Genomic DNA, 23,002 nt, shown 5'->3' on the forward strand with positions numbered 1-23,002 from the left:
CCTTTAAGCTTTGGGACTGAATTCCCCTCTCAAGCACAGGAATGTCAACATGGCATAGTTCTGGATGATTACTGATGGGATGCAAAACATGGCTTCTAATTTAATTTCCAAATAGGTCTTGCATTCATGAAGCAGAACAAAACTATACATTTTATTATGAAATATAATGAATTTTATTTGCAGCTGCTGCCTCTCATTTTGCACCTGAAAATCTGAGAATGCATCTGCACTTACAGGCTCAAACACTTCGGAAGCAGCTAAAACTCTGACCAATATTTTTCTTTATATGCATACTTCATGTAGGCTGTGGGCTGTTATACTGGTTAAAGCCAGAGTGAACTGCACTGAATGAAGCACACTGAACTAGTTCTATAATGGAAATTGTATCTGGGTTTATCTGTTTGCATCAGGTTCATTTATCTGACAAGGCACACTTAAGTCTTTTAAACACCAAAATCCAAATGATTAACACAGGCTGGCACCTTGACAGGTGCATCAATGTTATTTAAGATCAGGTTCCTCAGAATTACATATCAAAGAAACATCTTATGGGAAGAAATAAAAAAAAAAAAACAACAACCAACTTTAAAAATTATGCAGTCATCACCTTTGTGTTCTAAAGCTGCTTTTTTTTAAAAAAAGGAATAATCCCCTAGAATCATGAAGTAATGCAACAATAAGCTAATTTGAGTAAGAGCCCATGAATCTTTGGTTTTTTGTTGCTTCGGATCTCTCAGAATGTTGTGCTAAGAAGTCTGCCAGTTTGTACACTGTACAACTGTAAGGTTGCTGAGCCAGAAAGCTGAGCTTTTCTGAATTTCAGTATTATTTTAAAAGTTTTAAAAATTGTGTTATATTTAAAATAACATAAAAATATACAAAATATTGCTGAGTAGACAGTCTTTAGTAACATCTCTTTTGGGTTTTTTTGGTCAAAGTATTTGGTATTTGTAAAGAGTGTGTATGTGTGTGTTTACACAGTTCAGTTAAGCCAGCAGAAGCAGGATTTTGCCAACCCAGTGCCTTAGTTAAAAAAATAGGCACACATAAACACTCATTAAGAAAACCCAGTAATTATATTTTTCAGTCTGTCATAAAAAAAAAAAAAAAAAAAAAAAAAAAGGGTAACAATCCCTAATATCAGTGGTTAATTTTTGGGTGGCATTTTTACAAGAAGATTGGGCCAGTAATCAATGAAGGAAGGCTATTTCACTGACAGACACTGCTCAGATTTTCCCCGAGTTATTTAAATACCAGAACTTTTGAACACTTACCCAAGATGAAATGAAATCTATAAGGCTGCCTCACTCCAAATTAAAAAGGACATGCTGATAGAATGCTGTTGATCAGGAAAGGAGCATGCTTTAGTGTAACAAGATGTCACACTCTAAAAGGATTCAACTATTTTCATACTTACTTTAACTACGTATTTGAAAAAAGCATTTCTGATGATGCTGACCTGTATCATCCCTAGTGCATGTCAATTTCTCATCTTACCTTGATTATGTGGCTTTTTTTTTTTTTTTTTTTTAATGTTCCAAAATTCTAGTGATCTTTCATGAACTTTGATGAATTAGCCATGTTATTCTTCCTGTCCAGGCAAGTTTGAGATAAATGGCAGGACAGGCTATGATCTTTGGGCAAATTACTCTCCTTGAGTACAATATATATTGATGAATTGTGTCAGTATGCATTTACATATTTGACACTTTCATTACCCAAATAATAAAGCCCACACATTCCTGGCCCCATCAGAATGAAAGGAGGGTACAGTAAGTTATTAACAAAAGGTAATCTCAAAGTTCACATTAACTACAATCAGAAAAAAAGACTTAATCGTGGAATTAAAAGTAAATAGTCTTAAAATCATTCACATCAGTCAGATGAAACATATTGCTGTTTATTTGGCCATTTAAGAAATAGGACTATTCTGTCAAAAGAAACTAAATGTTCTCCCTTCAGAGTTTCATTCTTCTAAAGTTGTAAGCACATAAATATTGATGGATCACATCTGATGGTAGTAAAACAGAGATTATTTTATTGCTGATCTGTAGTAATTTAAAACAGATTAAGTAGAACTTTACCATTATCTTGGAATATACACGTGCATTATCCGTGTTCACCTACCACTGATATATCCGAGTAACAAAATAAATGGGCTAGCCTTTCATCTATTGAAAGGACAAGAACTCTCTGGGATTGAAGAATTATCACATAAGTATAAAAAACCCACTACTTTTGTGTGAATGATTCTTCAAAGGAAGTATCACTCAGGACACAAATTTCTTCAAAATAAGGTTGACAATAAAACTGTATCTCTTTCTACAAAATCTTATTATTTTTATATGAGTAAAAGGCTGCAGGATACTAGAATATACTACTCCATTACTCCAGAACAATTTCTATCCTTCTTTCCTTCTATCCTTCTGAAGAGTTGCTTTTCATTTACTGGTTACTGGACTCTTCCTGAAACATTTTTAGGTCCAAATGCTCTACTTTGTGATATTAATTTAAATTTTGAATTAAAATTATTTCAAGAGATAATACAGATACTGTTATATTTAAAATCAATATTACCCGTGCATGGTTGGAATTAGGCTGCGATTTATGAAACTCCTGGCCATTAGTTTCACAAGAAGGTATTAAAATAAAAAATAGCTTCATAGGCAGTATATGATCTCTGCTTATGAAATAGAAATATAGTTTCCACTGTAGGAAAGTACATCTTTTATATTGCTCTGGTTTTATGGTTAGTTTGCTACAGATAATACCCAGCCCCTGGCCCAAGGAACTGCTGGTGGATGGGGTGATCACTCCTGTCAGTTCACTAAATCTCACGCGTGTTGTTTTAACACATGGGCTTGAATCTATTCCGTTGGGCTCAAATGGAAATGGAAAGGACCATACTTGAACACATAAACCCCAAAAGCAAAGCTGATCAGTAGAAGTCCAAGCTTATTTGCCTCTGTCCCTTCTCTCTGCCCAAGTGGGAATACTCTTATCTACCACGTGAGTCTGGCAGCCAGAAAATCCTGCTCAGTCATTAAACAGCAAGCTTTCTTCAGCAGGCATGCACTCAGGAAGATGAGGTTTGCTTTCCTACACTACATGGTCAGACTAAACTATCTCATTGTGGTTATCACTTATTGTCTGGGGCAGAGAATAAGTGTTTATATAACACTTATATAACACTATATGTAATAAAAACTGTTTATAAAACAACTGAATGAAGATATGAAGATCTGGTTTCAGACTCATTCAGTCTCCTGAATTCAGAGGTGAATCAGGGAGACAGACAGTATTCCCTACTCATATTCACTGCCCTTTCTCTTCTCAAAGGTGCTAAACAGGCCCAAACTCCCTGATGTTACTCCAAGACGATCTGTTCCCTTGTACCTACTGAAATAAGAAGAAACAGTTTAACCATTCCCACTGTTTCTGATGCAGGATCTTCAGTCCACAGTTTTCTGAAAGACACTCTATTAATTTTATAATTCTAGCTTAAGGCTAATCACCTACTCTTAGTCTAATGGTAATTCTCTAATCTTAGCTGCTTTAATGCTAGAGTGTCTCAGCAAACTGTCAGTATTTTTTTACTGTTATTGACTATGCTCATAATAAAACCAGATCGATAAACAAGATGTTCTTCCTGGGTTTTTGCAATACCTTTAGCTTGTATTATTTTTTTGACTCGTAATAGATTTTTTTAAAAAAGTATTTACTAGTTTTGTCCCACAACTTTTACACTTTACAAAATTTCTTCACTTTGTTCACGTGTATTTGAAAAGACAGTCTTCATTCATGCTGATTTTGCTATCCTGTATTTTAGGAAAAACATCAGAAAGCATAGAACTGTGCTTTTTCAGTTACATCTGATTATAACACCTACCTATCCACATATTAGGAGACAGAATAGAAGAAAACAAAGGACAAGAGCAAACTACAGTTTCATGCACTGCAATATGTTACAAAAACTTCTTTAGGATTTTTATCACTGAGAGTATATCAGCTTTCTCATACACAACAAAACAAATCAGAATATGAATTTCAAATAAAGATTATCTGCCACCTGATTCAGGTTTTCATAGCACATCTGCAATGAAAGCATCAAAGAGTAGAGCTTCTGAAACAGGCCCAGCCACTCCTATTACTGCCACACTGAGTATAAAATGCAAGTAGAAAATTTCATTGTGCAGCACATTGAAATCTGAAGTTCCGGCTGTTTATTTTGGCTCTTGACCAGGAATTAAGGGCTAACCTTCCAAAAATTTAACAAGGCTTTTAAACAGAAATTCTGCACGTAATGTGACAAGTGGTTATAAGGGTTTATGGATTCACCTTTCTCTGTATAGTCAAGCTTTTATAAGCTTTGGGCCAGTTTCTTTCCTTCTATGGCTTGAAGAACTCCAATCTGCAACTTCCATTACCCAAAAGTACACTATAGTGTGTCTAGGCTATAGGCCATTATAGATGTGTGTATCATACAGCCATAACAGTAAATATGCAGCAAAGAATCTGAGTTTCACTGATTCTGGAAACAGAATAACAAAAAAAGAAGAATGTGTATTTGCATCCTAACAATTAAGTGTGGTAATTGGCAGTCCTAGCTTCCACAATGTATAAGGTTTTTACGTTAAACACTGTTGATGTAGAACAAAGGTAATTCTTACAGGGTCTGTGCTTCGCAGCCGACTTAGAGCTCCACATTTCAAAAAGACCACGCTAGTAAATAGCCCTTGTTCTGGCTACAATGCTCAAGAAAAGAGTACAACATTTATTCAGACGCAACTTTATGCTTGATTTGTACTATTAGGTTCCTGCAGGAATCCCCCATCTCAGAGCACAATGGGTTGGTTCTTAGGAGCTTTTACCCAGGACATACATTGCTTCTTATCCACCATGTAGTCATTTAACTTTGGTCTTACACTCCCCTCTCAGGATGGCCACAAACCTAAGAAATGCTCAACACCAAGAGGACAGTTCCAGCAGAGTTCTGGTATCAGTTTGATGCTAAAATAGGCGCTGACATTTAAAGACAAGTTTTAAAACACTGTGGATTGGGCTAAACCTCTTGGGAAAATCTGAATTTTTAAATTTATTTTAGAGAAACCAAATTTGAAAATAGGGTTTTGAATTCAGGACTGAGCTCATGAAGGAAACTTCAGCATCTGTAAATTTCTGATGTGTTTGTAGTTATGTTGCAGAATAAGATAAAAGAAAGACAAAACATGTCAATAATACATTGTACAACTATACACCAAAGGAAGTTATAAGTATGGTCTAAACATAAAATGAACAAATAAACATACATCCTAGCAGCTGTATTTCCCCAGGTCCTTCAGCAAGTTGTTTGTAAAACCAATTACTGAATTCATAGTACTGAGGCAGCTATTTCCATCTTTTGTTGAAAAGCACTTAAGCAGATACTTAAGTTCCACTAGCTTTACCTCATGTTCAGTCATACGCAAATTGCATTATGTTAAATTAAAAGAAAAGAAGAAGAAAAGAGTCATTTCTACATTATTGTTAGTAGAAACAGTGTTTTAAAAGGCATGCTTCGGGGAAAGGATTGTCTGATTTGACATCTTTGTCAAAAGATCAGAAGACAGAGAAGAGCTAATACAGTGAGCTAATACAACAGACAAGATACTTTTAGAGTACCCAAAGGAGCCATCCCTCTAGAATGTTAGTGTCTTGTTTAAAGAAAAACTCATCTTCCTTGCACAGCCATCAAATTCAGTACATGTGTGCTAAGAATAAAGACTGAATCTTTGGCAGATGAAGTATTTGTTAACCAGTAACAAATGCCTGTAGTAGCACTGATGCTAAAGAACGGATTAATAAAATTATACTCAGATAAATTCAGAACTAAGTGAATAATAAGACAGTGGGAAACACAGTGGAAAATTCAGATAACCCCAGGCATATTCCTACCTATTAGAGTAGCAAGATTCAGATTTGTTTTTTCAGCTGTTGGATTTCAGTGGTTGAATGTAAATCAAATGATTCTATAAACGTATGTGTTGACATTCCTTAAAAAATTCATGCATATGTCTAATTATTTAATATCCCTCATAACAAGTTCACATTTTCAAAGTAACAGCAATGGATACAAAATCAATTCTCTCAATATACGCTACAAAGCAATTATTGGACAAATTGGAAACAATCATTTGACTTGTGCAGTAAATATGCAGTGGCTTCTTTGTACAGTCAAGATCATCAACCACCAGAAGGAAACAAACAAACAAAAAGACATCTGTCAGGAACATCTTTGGAGAGTCTGTCACCAATGCATCACTTGGGAAGCAGCTAGAGATGCAGTAAGATCACAAATCTCAATGTAACCAAAACAAGGCAGGGAAATGAAGGCATTGCTGCAGGCACTGTAGCTTCTTTCCATGCCAGGTAAGTCCCACTAACACAGGCACTAACACTTCAGCACATATTAGAAAAATGCCCGGTTGGTTACAGCCAGTAGCTGTAATTCCAGCAAATCCCAAATACATGCTAAATTCTAACTTCAGCAATCTAGCTTCAGCTTGGAAATATGCCCCAGTTTTTGTCCAGGGTCGGACAAATCACCAGATCCTGCAAGTTAATGCTGAATTCAGGTGAGGAGATGAAGTAGTTGCTCTGTTATTTTAAGTACCATTTTTGACCCATGGTATTTAATTTTCTCATATACAAAATGGGGATTAGACAATGCTTCCTCTCATTCCTAATTTATCTTCTTTTGCTTAGTTAGATTGATGTAATTCAGAGTAAAAAATGCCTTCCCTAAGTTGATCAAACACCACCAATCCTGGGTTTCTATCATAAGATTTAAAATTATACATTATGTATGAACTTACATGTTTATCCTGTGTTTTGATTGGATCAGATGGAGTTGACATGTATTTGCTGACTTCACTTAAATCACAACTCTAGCTTGAAAAATAATGCAATGATTTTTTTTCTTTTTTCACTTACAGTTGCCAGACAAATCTTGAGAGCAACTGAATAAAATTCAGGTCTGCAAGAGGAATTCAGCAACTGTGTGGTTCTAAACACCAATCTGGTTAAGAAACATTCCGACAGAAGCCGATGCTAACGTCTTAAAAATAACATATAATCTTGTTGCAATATCAAAAATATTTAAGGAATGTAGAATCAATTCCTTCCTAATAGAGAACTGAATGGTCCATGGGAATGGTTTCTACACAAACCATGCTACTAATGATGGTCGTGTTTTTGTGTTCATTCCATTTCTCTTGTCTATTGGAGGCACACTTTTCTGGTTATTTTGATATTTTCAAAGTTGTCAGAGTTCTCTAAGCTGAAACATTAAATTCCAGGCTCTCAAAAGGAAGCCCAGAAAAAAATCTTGGAATACTTGAGTGTTGACATCTTTCCCGAACTTCATGAATAAACGGCACAGGAGGAAATGCAGTTAGTTCTGTCCTGTAATGCTTTTCCATTTTGAAGGAAGTATTAGCAGGAAAGAAGTGGAAAATTTCAAGGGGGTAGGGGAATGGGACTGTTTTTTAATACTTGACTGAACCAAGAGAAGTTGTGTTGGACAGTGCAGCTGGTTCATCAAATTTTTACCAGGGGTTCTGCAATTTCAGCTTATTTTTATTACCTAGTCTTTATCTATCAGAGTTCAAGTACGAAATGCAAGAGTCCTTCAGGCTACTTGCTTTTAGGAACAAAGAACTACTGAAAAATTCCAAGCATATCTACCCTAACTAGGCTACAGCAGATAGAGAATATGCTGTCTGGCCAAACACAGTATGACTGTCTGTCAGAACACCTCATGTCTTTAGCAGCAAAGTCACCTCTTTCACATCTAACACTGAAAAAATCCCCAGACAGCTTTTTTTCTTTGAATGCTGTTACTTCCCTGTTCACCACAATTCAAACAGCATCCCCAAAGTTACTGTGCCAGTTTATATCACCAGATTTGCTCTTTTTTTTATTGCTGCTGACAATAGCTACAGAATAAAATAGACAATTGTTAGAAGGGAGATTTCAGCAAGTTTGTATTTACCCTCTGCTTGAACTGGATTATATGTTCTTTTATGCAAGAAGGCTAAAGGTAAAATAAAAACTCTCACTTGTGTGATTGAGAGAGTATGTGCTAAATCAAACCATTTATGTGAAAAATGCCTGTGCTGCTTTGCAGAAAAAATTGAGCAAGTTTGTTTTTGTGTGAATTCAGTCATACTGTCACCACAGACAATACGGTTCTGCTTCACACATCTCAAATACCATTAAACCATAAAGACCAGTAAGATGCTCAGAACCACCATATGAGAGGCTGATCAATAAAGCAAAGCCAGTCATTTAAGTTACAGCGAGACTATCTGGCAATTGGTGTATCATGCTGCACCTGTGCTGCCACATCACCTTAGGGCAGATGAGAGCTGCTGAAACACCATTAATTGCTGCTGGCTGTGGAAGGACAAACAAATATTATGAGATGCCCCAACTTGTCCTGCAGTTTTTCTCAGGCCAAAAATCCCATACAGGTGCTTTTATGTGTGAAAAAGCATCCACATGACACTGCAGATAATTCTGGTATCTTCAAAACGAGGGCAAACTCCACACCTAAACAATCAGTATCAACAGCAGATTGTCTCAAATATGGATACTGATCAGGTCCCCCCACCTGGTTTTCACTTCAGACACTGAGAACTGTGCTTCTGTTATGTTAACTTCATTCAGCATCTCTGTCACCTGCCCCTGATCCGCATTCCTGTTTGGCTGAAGGCTTGGATAATTTGTTTTGAAAGTACAAAATCATAACATAATTTGTCTTTAAAAAGACATGAGAGTTCTGTTGGTCTGTGCAAAGCTCCTGTCTTTGGAGGTATGATGATAAAGAGACTGAGAAATGATGCGGAAGTCTGGCATACGCAAATGAAGACAGGAGTTTTAAAAATTACATCAGAAGGGATACATCACTGAAAGAAGTGAATTGGAGGAATGACCTGTGAAAATTGACACTCCAAAGCATCACAATTTCATGATGCAAATCATGGCATACAGCAAACATTTCCAGTTACACACCAGACAGCAGGGGAAGCTGCCATATAGCTGCCCGGGCCCTGCAAGGCACAAACTTTTCTGGGCTTGGCTTGCCCAGGCAACATACTCGGCTGCATCAGGCTTCTGTTTTCTGAATATTTTAGATTTGTTCTGCATATTGCCAAACAAGTACTTTAACACCTCCAAGTGCTGTAATTCTGACTGGAGTAACATTGTTTCACTACTGTTTGGAGATCTTAAACAATTCTGCCAAATCCTCTAGTTCTAGAGAGGAAATTTAAAAATGAAAACGGACAATATGTCAATGGAAATACAGATGTACAGCTGCTTTGACGCAGAGGCCTAAGCTCAACGCCACACAGTGTTTTCAAGAACAATCTGATAGCAAAAAGGGCATGTTGCAGTGGGAATAAAATATGAATATACTCCGGTGAAATAGCTATGCCAGTAATAATATGCCGCAGAAATGTTTCTGGTTAATTTTTGCAACATAGACGTGCTGTACACGGTTTGTGAAAGTGTTTCCATTTGGTATTACAGGGATGACATCCCTGCCAAAACTACAACAGATGCTTCAATGAAATGCAGAGAAATTTCAAGCTGGTTGACTACAATGAGATTTTGTTTTGATTTTGAACTCTGGCAGAAAACAGCATTTATATTGTTCTTCACATTATTATTCTACTGATTCAAAATCTGCACTCAGTCTTTGGGATTGTAGGGGTTTGCCACCTTCATGTTAATTTGGACATGTTCTATTATCTTTGTTTCATAAATTTGACATTTCAATAAATTATGGCAACCTCATATATTCTTTATATATATATATATGTATCTCCATGGTTACTTTCAGCTTTTGCAGTACAGAAGCATACAAAAAAAGCTCACTCACAAATACCATGCAGCAAATGAAAATATTTAGCAGAGGTCACCTGCACCAAACCACAGATTTGGATTTTTAAATGGATATTACAGAGAAAGAAACTACCAAAGTTATGAATATCATTGCACTGCCAAGATGAATGGGTGTTCCCTATGCTTATATTTGGGAATGAACGGGATGAGACAATGGGTAAATGGGAACATATCCCTCCCATGCTTCAAAGGAACAGCACAGTATGATCCTTTACAGAATTCCTCAGATCAACATTCCTGTACTGTATCTTATTTGTGGCCAAAATGAGAATTTTATTTGGCAACCGTCCTGCTGTCCAGTACTTTTCATTTCATTTGCTTCAAGAAAATAATCTGCCTGTCATCTTGGAAGTGTTTACATTTAAACAAAAAAAAATAATAATAAAAAAGGAAATTACAAAGTATGTTACACAAATTCCCTTATTTCCCCTAGAAAAGGAAACACTCCCCCCTACTGCTGTTTTATTTAATGTTTAGAAGTTAATTGTGTTACAGTAGTTAGTTCTACTTTATGTAGCTCCATAACTGAAGTGTAGAATAATCAGGCTCATTAATAATTTTCTCAAGAGTTATCTGTCAGCACCCATAACTCAGCACAAAAACAATTATGTTGCTTCTGGCATACCTTTCAACACTTTGGTGCCTGCCAAAGAAAAAAATCAATAAAGGATTAATATTATTCCATGGCTGGTACTGGGTAAGTGGCTCCAGTGGCACTCCCTGTTGGGGGACTGCCATTAAAGCTTTTACAACTGCATAATCCGAGTCTTATTAGTCTACTCTAGTGAGCATACTTCATTACACAGAAGTATTTTCAAACTTGTTAATGACTCCAATGGACTAGTTACCAAGTAATGCTGTGCTGAATAACACTGATGAAATGTATTGAAAAACAGCACATACTTTTCTGAGTATGCATTTGATAACAATAGTTTCACCTGACTTCTTCTGGCCTGATGGGAAAATCCATTCTCTGCCACACAGGCATACACTTCTCAATTTTAACACTTGACATATGTATTATAAAGCACAGTTGAAATTACAAGATCTGCAAACCTCAGCTAAAACACCACTAAATTTTGTACTACAACACGCTGTAATGAACGTCTTAGTTCTTCACCACTAGGAAGCCTACAGATTTCTCTTTCTTCTCTGAATCTTTCAGATCAGCCTAGGCCGGGCAGCAATCTACCCTAAATCCACCTTTAAACTGCCCAGATCTAAGAAAATTGGCCTAAAAAGTGTTCTGATAAATTAGATCTTCTAAACACTCAGATTACAGATCTATCTCCTTAATAGCTGCCCATTCTCGTTCATTATACCTGCCACATTCGGCAATCTCCTCCTCTTCAAAGCGTTCATGAAGTTAAGGTAACCACTGTCTTCAGAAAGCACAAACCACAACTGATCCATTATTTATTCTTACACTGAACCTCATGTAAAAATTTATGTTGAATTTTTCCATTGTTACTTAGTATCAAGCCATTCTCATAGAAAAAAAAAAGTGATTAAAGCACTATGTCCCTCAGAGATGAAGGGCCTCAAACAATTTCCTGCCAAAAACAGCACAAGCTTTTCCACCAGCTTCAGTGGCCATACAAGCAAAGCACACCGCCAGCGATATGCACGGGCAAGTGAGTTTCATCAAACTGAACACTAAGCATGCCTCTGCTATCAAGACTGAAAGACACCATTCTTTGTGTCCTTCCTGACCTGCACCCCGCAATATTTGGGCATGGCGCTAAAAAAAAACCCGGCAGGCTCATTGCTGGAAAATATGAAGTGATGCACACAGCAGAAAACAACCTATGAGCATACACAGAGAATCAGGATGTATGCATTAGCTCATCTCACTGAAGAAAGAAATATCCAAGTCATCATGAGTAGTTAATAGGTAACAGCAGTCTAAAAGACCAATCAAATGTTGAAGATTATTGAGGAAGGATTAGAAGACAATATCATAGAGAGTCTACAAATCCACAGCAATCCAACACGTTGACTATGGTACACAGTTCTAATTGCCTTAAAGCAAAAGAGATGCCACAGAACCGCGTAAGTACAGAGGTAATGTATTATTAGGAAGGACTGGCTTACCTAAGAGGACAGCTCAAACAGGTTACTATGCTCTGACACAACACAGTTTAGAAAAGAAGGCAACTGGTATCAAAAAGTAAATAGATATGTTTAATTATTTATCGTATCAATGGCATAAACTCCCCTAGTGAGATAAACAAGCAGCAAGTGGGGGAATTAAATTGGGGGAAGCATTGCTATGGGATTTTATAGAAGACAGAAAGCAAATGAATTTTAAAAGGGCATAGGTAACTGCACTGTGACAGAGCTGGAAATTGGTGTAGAGGTGTGATTATGAGCCTAAGAAATATTGCACTGCCAATTGACAGTAAGTGGGAAAGTATACCAGAGAAAGTACTGTGCTATGATTGCCTGTTCTTACATATTTATTCCGCAAGAATCTACTACTTGTTACTACCAGTGGTAGACTTTTGTACCAAATGGACTTTTGTTCTTACATAAAAAAGATCCAAATCAGGTCAAACTCCCCCTTAACTAGAAAACCATCAATACACAAGAGATTTGGTAATAGATACTATGTCTTAACACTTGCTTTTTTACGTATTTCAATTTTTTCTCCAGATATCTCAACTCTCTAATGTCTTCACTGCCAGGTCTGAATGAATAAATCTCAATTTAGTAAAGTAAATATTCCTTTTACAATAATCACCACCCAGCACCCATATGCCTTCTTGCATTGATTTCAACATTTTCTGTTTCCAAACCTCAATTTGATATGATAAAGTATAGCTTGAAGAAATATAAACCAACTGTGTCTCAAAAATACCAATTACTGTGCATGTTCCAATAGCTGTAGTGTCATTCAGATCAGGTCTCAGCTGGTCGCTAAAGGAACTGGGAGTGTAATTTTAAACACAAAATCTCTTACATAAGCAGCTGTAAAATACATGCTTCTGCATAAGGAAAATGGATTTTTTCAGTGCTATGAAACTTAAAGGGTTTTTTGCTTTTTTAGGCAGATTTTTATTTGGCCATCAAAATTTGCCAAAGGAAACAAAATAGAAGGATTATTAATGGAAGTAAAATTTATTCTTAAAAATGAGTTATGTATTGAACGTGGATACTATTGTCAAATTAGCAATCATTGAAATACATTGAAATTACATTAGTATATGACACAGTGTATTATTTCCTGGGTCTAGGCCTTAGCTTGTGATCTAAAGATCACAGAATCTTTAATTCAGAGATGGCAGAATGTTGCTTAACTTCAGACAACAATAAGATATCGACTACAGACCTACAATATTTTGGATTTAGTTTCCAAGATCTGTAACCCCAGAATGTCACAGGTCTTTCATCAACTTGAACTTCCTACTATTTGAGCTTCTATGAACTAATATAATGGAAAACTTGATACATGACAAAGATTTTCATAGTCTTCAAAATCATTATTGCTGGTAAACAGTGTTTTGTGCTGTTCTGTAAACAAGGATTTGAAATATTTGATATTTGCATAAATAGTGGTAAAATAGCCAGCTCTGGTTATCTGAATAAAGCAGGTCAGAATACAGCATCTTCATTACATGAAAAAACTTAAGATTAATAAAAATACCTTTGGTCTCAAATAAGAATGAAAAGTTAGAGTTTCAAATATTTTTATAACCCACTTCTGATAAAGCTAAACTGATACATGATTTTTATTTTCAAACAAATAAAACTTAAATAAGCTTTTTCCCCTTTGTCCGGGTTTTGCCTGGGAAAGAGCTAATTTTCTTCTTAGTAGCTGGTACAATGCTGTGTCTTGGATTTAGTATGAGGATAATGTTGGTAACACACTGACGTTTTTAGACGTTGCTAAGTAATGTTTATTCTAAGTCGAGGATTTTTCAGTTTCTCAGGCCCTGCCAGGGAGAGGGCTGGAGGGGCACAAGAAATTGGGAGGGGACACGGCCAGGACAGCTGGCCTGAACTAGCCAAAGGGATGTTCCATACCTTAGAACGTCATGCTGGGTATATAAACTGGGGGGTTAGCTGGCCAGGGCCTGACAGTCACTGCCTGGGGACAATTAATTACAACTGTTGTTGTTGTTGTTATATTTTATTTTATTTCAATTATTAAATTGTTCTTATCTCAACCGACAAGTTTTACCTTTTTCCTGATTCTCCTCCCCACCCTGCTTAGGGCAGGGCAGGGGAGTGAGCAAGTAGCTGCGTAGCAGTTAGTTGCTGGCTGGGGTTAAACGCTGACACCCCTTAAAGGGCTCACGCTGAGAATCAGCAAGAGTGCAGTTATTAGAGAGGACATATACTGAGTTTAAATAATGGCCATAGAAGAAACCACCACTGCCGTCCCACTAGCCTTCAAGGTTGCCCAAAGCATGGAAACCAGTGTCAGTTTAAAAAAGAAAATTTCTGAACTAAGATGACTCTATAGAGTTCAGACTACGTATGCAGTTGCTTGCCTGCACTAACATGCAGCCACTAAAATCAGATGTAGGGCTTAAACAGAAGACCCTACCAAGGAAAAGGCGATATGATGTCACCTCAGATATGAAGCTAGATAAATGTTACCACAGAAAGCCATATTAAGGTCTTATATAAAATACTGTGTAGTTTTATGGACATTCACCCAAATACAATGCTTTCAAACTGGAACAGATGACAAAGCCTAGGATAAAAGAGGGGCAAAGGAAAGCCCATCTTGCAGGAGAAGGGAAAGACAATGACTGTCTTAGTTACTCTGAAAAAAGGTTTGAGGGGGGAGTGTAGGGAACAAAGACGTAACAACTCCATTATCTAACCATAAAGACTAGTAAAAAATAGATGAATTTTAGAAACTTTTGCTCTTCAAGCTATTCAGAAACTACTTTAAAACCAATTAAACTAAGCTAAAGATTACAAAATTACCAGCTGAGAGAGAATCTCAGTCCACTGCTGCATATACTCGTCATCTTTATAAAAGTACCCTGGGCTACAGTCTGAAAAGCAGAATGGTGCAGTCTCCATCAAGTTTTATCAAAAAAACCTGTAGTGCTCAACGACACTACTCAAAATCATTTGTAACAATTTAAACAGGATCAACTGTCTAATAACTAGTGTTCTGTGTTAGTCAACGTTACAGAGCAAATACTAAAATACACATTATTCAGATTACACATGTCCCATCACACACTAACTAGTAAATCACAAATTAATTATGCAGTAAATAATCACATACCTACTTCCCTCAGTCTTTGGGAAGAAATTTGCTGAATCTTTTCAGTGTCTTTGGCATCAAGGATGGCTTAAAAACCATCAGCTCCATTAAAAGGGCTTCAGAGAAGACGTGGTTGTTCCTTAACTGTCCGACTCTGCAAAGCTTCAAAACCATGTCTAGGAATATGTGCTGCTTTTTTTTTTTTTTTTTTTTTTTAAAAAAAAAGACACCAAGCAAACAAACAAACAAACAAAAAAACCCTAAAACCCCCAAGATCAGTCAGTATTTTGCCAAAGACGCTGATCCGCCTACTTGCTAAATCTGCACATTGCTGATCCCTGTGAATTTATTTTTGTTGTTGCCAAAAGAAATGTTTCAACAGCAGCTGCTTTTCCAAAAGAAGTAGCTTTATAAACAGATTTCTTTGTTTATTCAAAGTCTACATAGCTCTGGTTTATAAGAAATCCAATTATAAGAAGTGTAGGAATCCATTAAGTTGGTCTCATTTGTAGCCACATCTCTCTGTAGAAATGGGGCTTTGATGAGTGGACAGAGTGAAGAAAGAGCACTTTAGAGCAGGAGTAATTTTGGTTATATTAATAAAAAACATGCAGGGAGTATTATATTGGAGTGACAAGAGGGGAGTCAGAACACATTAACTTTGGGAGCGTCCTCTCTGTATAGCACTCCCCAGATTTCTGGGATGGCCACTCCTTCCTCCCATGTGAGCATCACTGTGACAGCTCATAAAGCCAACTGTCTGTGCTTGTGAAGGTGCCCTCAGAGAGTCCTCCTCACTGACAAAACTGACAGCAACAAACTTGCTACTCCCTGCCATCTAGCGGGGCTCAATGCCCTGCGCTCAGGCCAGTAAATTTAATCTGAACCACGCAAAATACAAATAAACCACATAAAATGAAGCATTTGCACATGGAAGTGTTTTCACCATGCAAGCTGACCAGTGTAACAGTAAAGAATATTACTTCCAAAGGTGGATCTCAACGAAGAAAACTCCACAAGTTTTAACTACATTCAAAGTATTCACAGGAAAAATAGGTTATCTTCCAAAATTATTAACAAATTCAAATTTGGCCATGTGAAGGAAAGTATGTACATATGACATCTCCATTTCTGTTACCTTTGCAATGGTCTCATGCAGGCTGAAGGTGGGATCCAGCTCTTCAGTTTTTGTTGTATGTACAGGAAAAAGAGCTTCAGAGAGAAAGCTAGGGTTCTGTGAGAAAGAAATAAGAAGTGTTTTAGGATTCCACATTGATTTCCTCCTCCAAATGCTTATTGGATTTTGTTCAGAGACTGAAAAACCCTTCAAATGGTTCTTAAGTTTTGCTGATTATTAAACCTATCTCACTGTTATAATTAACTGATTCCAAGTCCCTGAAAAAGGCAAAAAATAGTAAGTCTTACAACTTTTATTTCTGGAATGGCAGTTGTCTTTGTAATTATGCTTCCAAAACCAGCTAAAAATTTTGCCTAGAGGAAGAAAAAATATCCACACAGATTTCGTTCTGAGCTAGGCAGCAATCAGACATTTTATTAAATATGTTATGATCTACTCGTCAAAAGAAATGTAAACACAATAATCAAAGAATATGCTTTTATCTTCTGCAGCCATCCTACTTCTATGTACTGTAATACCATCTACATAATATGTGGTTTTGGTCAGTTCCCTAGAATTATATCCTTTAGGTTGACCGCTTTTTTTAACACCAGGCAATCTTAATATATTATTTGTATGATGTTCGTCTCTTCTTGTACTGAAAGCAAGCAATAAATTAGGTTGCGTATTTGCTGTCACAAGGAAACAACAAACTGATAACCCAGGTGTGGACTGAAAGAAAAGGCAAAGCAATACAAAACAAAAACCCAAGCCTCAAAGGCGTGCAAATGCCTAAAAGGGAATTATTTTGAACGTATGTTGCTGAACCTGGTATAATAACTTGGAAACTTACTGGAAAAGAAAAATACGTCTCCACATTCCTATAGCTCCTGAGACCTATATCCTAAAATTATTCTTGCTTTTGTGGAGCAGCTCTAGTTTTGCTCTTTAAGTATGACTTGAACTGGCCATCTGGAAAACTGAACTGGAAAACTGGAACTTGAACTGGAAAAGCTAGGAACTCAGTGCCCGTCTAATCCCCACCTGGTATAACAATAGGTGTTGAGGTGCACCTTGATGGACTGAGATGCTCAATTTGGTAAGCATACTTTGAATACAGAGTTCATCAACAGCAACGAGTTCAGTAAAAAGGCACAAAAACTACAGTTAAAGTTATTTCAGAGATCGGCAGGAGGATGTGACAGTGCATGAGTATCATGCCATTCTAAAATGTACTAGCTATAAGCAGTTCTTTTAAACATACTCTTCAAAGTGAACTCTGATGCACAAATAACAAGAGATGCACCCACTGCATTTACCTGTGTTCTGAAGAGGAACAAAACTTCACCTTAAGCCCTCTGCCAAACTCCGGTTAACTTTAGGCAACATCAGTTCAGCATCATAATACTCTGTACTTCCTTTTGGAAGGCTTAAATCTTTCCTTGTCCATGAAACTTATTCTGGGTTTTCATTTTGAGTTTGGATGCCAGCACCTAAATATATTATTGCATTTAGCTAGAATATCCAAAGTCCTTTATTGTATTTTGTATTTAGCATACAGTGCACTGTGTGCCACACAGAATCACATACAGCCTTACCAGAAACATCAACTGGGGACTAAAAGCTTCTCATTAACAGACTTCCTCGTAGCACATCTTTGGATGTGAGTGCTGGGAAACTAGTCTTGTCCTTTGACAGCCCAGGTAGAATCTCTAGGGAAGTATCCAGTTTCAGATAAAGTTAGACTGCTCCTTGACCTAACGTTTTGTAGGCATCTTTTAATGCCAATGTTTTGGGGTGTGTTTGTGCTTTGTTTTGTTTTTTTATGGAGAGGGACGGTAATAACAATTGTATTCCCTTAAGAAAGGTTAAGCAAAGGAGTGTGACTCATGAAAGGAATATATGTTGCCAGATTCATAATCATAACATTTTATATATGCTAGGTCTGGAGCTTTACATAGGACCCAGTAAGAGAGTACCCCAATTCTGAGTGCAATTTTTCTGTTCTGCAAATTTCTTTATAAAATAGTACTAGTAGCAATAAGAAGCTGACAATATTCCTGGCTCAGAAATGCCTAAATGATCATGAGGTTATACTACGATTACATCTCCATGAAAATAACTTTGAAAAATGTCTAGAGTCTTTTCAGGTTGAATTCCAAGTAAAATTCACAGAAGCCCATGGTCCTATATTTAAGATGAATAATTTTTCTGGTTTACATTATTTCCTCGACTGTAAGGCAAAATTGACAATGTTCTAGAAGCATGCCCTTTTCAAACACCAGCTTCCCCTATCTATTAGACTAATATTTCTTCACTTTCCTCCTCTTGATATATACTGATCTTCAACAGCTTCTATCCTTGTACTGGAAAAAGAGACTCGCACTTCGTACTCACAAGAAGTGAAACCCCTTTTCAGAAGCATTAAGCCTGGTAATGATGCCCAACACGTTCTCCAACAGCCATAAAGTTATTTGCATTCAGAGACTGCATGCTGAACAGTGGCCAAATAAAGCTTTGGTTAAAAAAATATTAAAACTGACCTGAGTTTAAGCAGGATTGATTTGTAAGGTTGGCACTCCACTACCTTCTCACTTGCTAAAAACATTCTGTAGGGTTTATTGTTTAAAACATCAGGAAGTGAGCAAATAAGAGAGACAAACAATTTAGATGCTTTGTTCTGGCTTGTACAACCTCTTCTTATGTGACTGAGCTTCGCTCTTTCGCATGCTGGGTTATAAGCCATACAAAGACTGAAGAAAAACAGTACTTTAGGTAAAAGAGCTGTTAACTTCAATTCAAATAAAAGAAGTTAAAAAGAAGCAGAGAAAAAACTCTACCCTCTTCTTCAAAACAAACTAAGGTATCTTACTCATGTACCCCTGGGGGATATAATGGTGGTATCTGATACAAGCCTGCTGAATCAGAATTACGTTTGTACTACACAACGCAGTAAATTGCATGGATCCAGGTGCTAGTTCTTAATTGGGCACAGCCCTGTTAGCTCTCTCCTCAAACAAGCTTGAGACAATACAAATGTGTTACAATTGTATCAGGGCTGTGATATACCAAGATGCTCTGCTCAGAACTAAACTTAGTCATAGTTCCCTACAGATGCTCAATCCACCTCCTGAACTAGTACATTCACAGCTAAATGAAGCTTCTTTGAACAGAGTGACATGTCTCATAGACACAGTCAAGAAAACTCAGTAAAGGTATGTTACATCACTGGTAAGTTTGACTGTTAATTTTTTCTACAAATTAATGCCTCCATGATCAATATTCTATCAGTATTTTCATACATTTCTAATAAACTATTTCTGGTGGTAAGCACCCAGCACTTTCTTAAAAAACCGAAATACATACTTAGCACTGACTCATACTAATTTTTGTGTTCAGTGATGCATCTGTTCGTTGTCTAATTTGTCACAGAAGTATCAGAATAATAAATGAAGTAATTCTTCCCTTCAGGTTTTGGGTTTTTTTTTTGTTTGTTTTTAAGATCTCAGGGAGAAGATACAGCAAGTAATTTATAATAAAGATAAAATATATACTTCAAGATTAATTCGTAACACTTATGCATCTTTAAGTTTGCACACTAGTTTACAGAGCCATGCCATTTGACTGGGGGGAGGTTGAGGAACACTGTCATTCTGCTACGGTGGTGCTAACGCTGTTCATCATCATTCACATAATTGGAATCAATAACTTAAAAAGAGTTACATTATTTATATTCATTCTTGAGTACCTTACTGAGAGTCTGTGAAGGGTATGATTATGAATTATCACACAACATCAGATTATTGCTCCATCTAGACAAATATTCATTCTCTGGAATCTAAAGCTTGATGGATCGGCAGCCTGTAAAGCAGGAAAACACCCTGTAACTGGCTTTTATCCCCCCCTATGCTAGACACACCTGTGGAGCACAGGTTCGGGTTCTAGTCATCCTACACTTATCTTGCATTCAGTGGTGAGAGATACAAACATTGAAATTATACATTCATAGCCATTCTAGTAATTTAAGTGCCTTCCCGGAGCAGAAGCTCTTGCTCTGCTTACACAACTTAAATGGAAAGAAATAATAGGTAAATAATAGGTTGTGTTTGAATTACACAAATGAGTGGTGTGACTGAACCCCAAGTCAGCTAAAGGTCAGATGTAGATCATTCCTGATATCTTCCTGGAGGTAAACACCTGAAAAGACAAACTTTATTTTTCTTTCAAACTAGATTTTATGAGAACTGAATTTATGGCAACATTTATTAAAATGCTAAAGTACAACAAAATAAAAAAAAAAAACAACTTTGTAAATAACTTTTGCTTCTTGTTTCTTTGCACAAGGAGTCATTATCTTTAGGTTATTCCTCAGCCTCAGCCCACCAACCCTCCAGTGACTTTTCACTTTGCCACAAACTCAACACAGCCCCTTCTAGGAGCATCAGGAAGAGTTTTTTTCTGTCAGTCTTGTGGTCAGACTATGAATAGGCTCCCTGCTCTTCTCATTAGTCCCTTCTGTCCTGAAAGGTTTGGGGTTTTTTCTCATTTTTATTACTGCCCCTGTATCACACCAGCCCCGTTCTCTCTGTTTTTGTTTTTTGCCACATCTGTGCTCTGGAAATCCCTCCCCGATTAGTGTGCTCTTTCTCTGAAAGCCACTGAGCAATCAACCAACTTAGTGGAGACCACAGCAGCTGGGCAAGGCAAACAGGCAGCCTTTACTACTGCCTTGGCTGCTGCTTTTTAAAGGAACGCAACATAAGGAAGCAATGATCAGCAAATAAATCAAAACACATTTTGTCACCACAAGCGGCAAGTCATCTTGCCTATGATGGAATCAAGGCCCTGCATGCTAAGCTCCTGAAAAGGAGTCATGTAGAATCACTGATTTAGGCAGGCTTGAGTATTTTTGTGCAATTAAGCTTTCTGCTCAGGAAACAAAGCCCTTCCGACAGAGTGCACATGAAAGAAACCAAAAGACAAAAGTTTTTTATATTTGTATACATTTACAGATAACATCTATTAGTCTGTGTACGTGTACAGACAGATGGTACTTGCAAATAGTTAATCCAAGATTAATACCTGAAATAACTTACTGACATCTGAAATACCTTGCTCTGCACTTATAAAGGGAAATGTTTAAAACAGTTATTCCTTTCTTTTCTTTTTCATAAAAGATACTTTCATAAAGAGCTACTAGAAAGGCAAACATATTCTTTTTCTCTTGCCTTTTATTGACTTTCAAGCACTATGCTCATCAGAGAAAGCGGCATGAACTTTACAAGTAACAGAAGCCCACTCTTTATCCCAGCGAGCACATGGCAGAGAGATGAGTCTAGATGATGTTTCAAGAGTACCTCTCAGCGTTTAACAGCACGAGCCACACTTTCCAACAGCGAGAAACTGAATCAGACTCCTCATTTATTCTTTCAGCAAACTCAGAATAAAAAGCGAGTGTTATTTTCCCTTGTTGTTTTTTTTTTAACAGCAATTTGCTAAGCAAATTTCTAGTAAATACACACTAAGAAAAATACATGCTAATCCAAAGAGCACTAAACCCAACTACATTATTCCTTTATGCTTTTCACCCACAGTAGGAGTTACAGCTACAGTTGCTGTCCTCATACTCTCCCACACTCACTTCCTAAATAAAATTCATCTGCCTTCACTTCTAGTCAGGCACTAGTATCATCCTCAGTTTGTACAATGGGCAGAGTGTTGTATGTATCGTGCAGCTGAGCGCTCTCCAGATGGTATCAATTTATGGAAAAACTTTTCCAAGGTCAGATCACAGTGAGACACACTAAAATTTAGGAGGCCCAACTTCCAGTCATGGCTTTAAAATTTTTCTCCTTGCTGTTTACTGCCTTTCATAAATTGTTCTTTAGGTACCTAGCTATCCAAATGGATTAAGAACATTTGCTCTTCTGATATGGAGCTATGTTTTCATCATACAATCTGTACAATCTAGACAGGACCAACACCAATAATCCTTGAATTCCCAGTTTCTCTATGAATGATCTAATGATTTGGTTTCTCTATGAGCTCTTCAGAAGAGAAATGAATAAGCATAACGTGTTTGGAAATGGGCTTCCAAAACCCCATTTTGTCTCATCTTCCTTTTGGAATGATCAGTTAACCTGATCTTTTCTAAGCATTCATTTAATGAAGCATTCTGTGAAATTAGAAAGACATTGATGTTCCACTTCTCAAATAATGGGTCACTTCTGATTAAACTTCGATTGAACATTCAACTTTCAATCTTAAAACAAATTGCCTCCTTTTCTTTTTAATTTGAACACAATTTCCTGCTGCCCTCAGGTCTCATGACAGTAATTAATTGATTTATGAATTGATTAAATGGGGATCGAAAATGCAGGAAAAAAACCCCGTAAAACCCCAAATTTGGCTTACTCTTGCTTATTTATGATGGACAATTGCACTAAAATTCACTTCTGATTTACTAGACTCATTTTTCTAACTTATTTCATCCTTTCTCAACTAATTAAGTGAACATAATGCTTCACCTTCTAAAGGTACTAAATTTGTCATCCCTTGTGTACCATCTAACAGCATACTTTCAATTTATATGCCAACTTTCAACCAATGCATTTTAAATCATGAATAAAATCCCCCTGCACTTCTGGTGATTTAATGTAAAACAGAGTAAATACCAAGACATACTTTAGAGATCTATTTTGCTGTCC

General features: G+C 36.8%; 1 protein-coding gene across 6 annotated transcripts in view; it reads right to left on the reverse strand.

Moving 5' to 3' along the window:
- NAALADL2 (N-acetylated alpha-linked acidic dipeptidase like 2) overlaps positions 1 to 23,002 on the reverse strand; it is a 504,243-nt gene that overhangs the window by 58,877 nt on the left and 422,364 nt on the right. For all 6 annotated transcript variants that reach the window (XM_037406785.1, XM_037406787.1, XM_037406788.1 and 3 more), the window contains one exon: positions 16,317 to 16,412. In XM_037406785.1, coding sequence (XP_037262682.1) covers positions 16,317 to 16,412 — 96 coding nt within the window. The remainder of the gene's footprint in view (positions 1 to 16,316; positions 16,413 to 23,002) is intronic.

Source organism: Falco rusticolus, chromosome 13, assembly GCF_015220075.1.
Source record: "Falco rusticolus isolate bFalRus1 chromosome 13, bFalRus1.pri, whole genome shotgun sequence".
In the NCBI taxonomy this organism is placed as follows: Eukaryota; Metazoa; Chordata; class Aves; order Falconiformes; family Falconidae; genus Falco; species Falco rusticolus.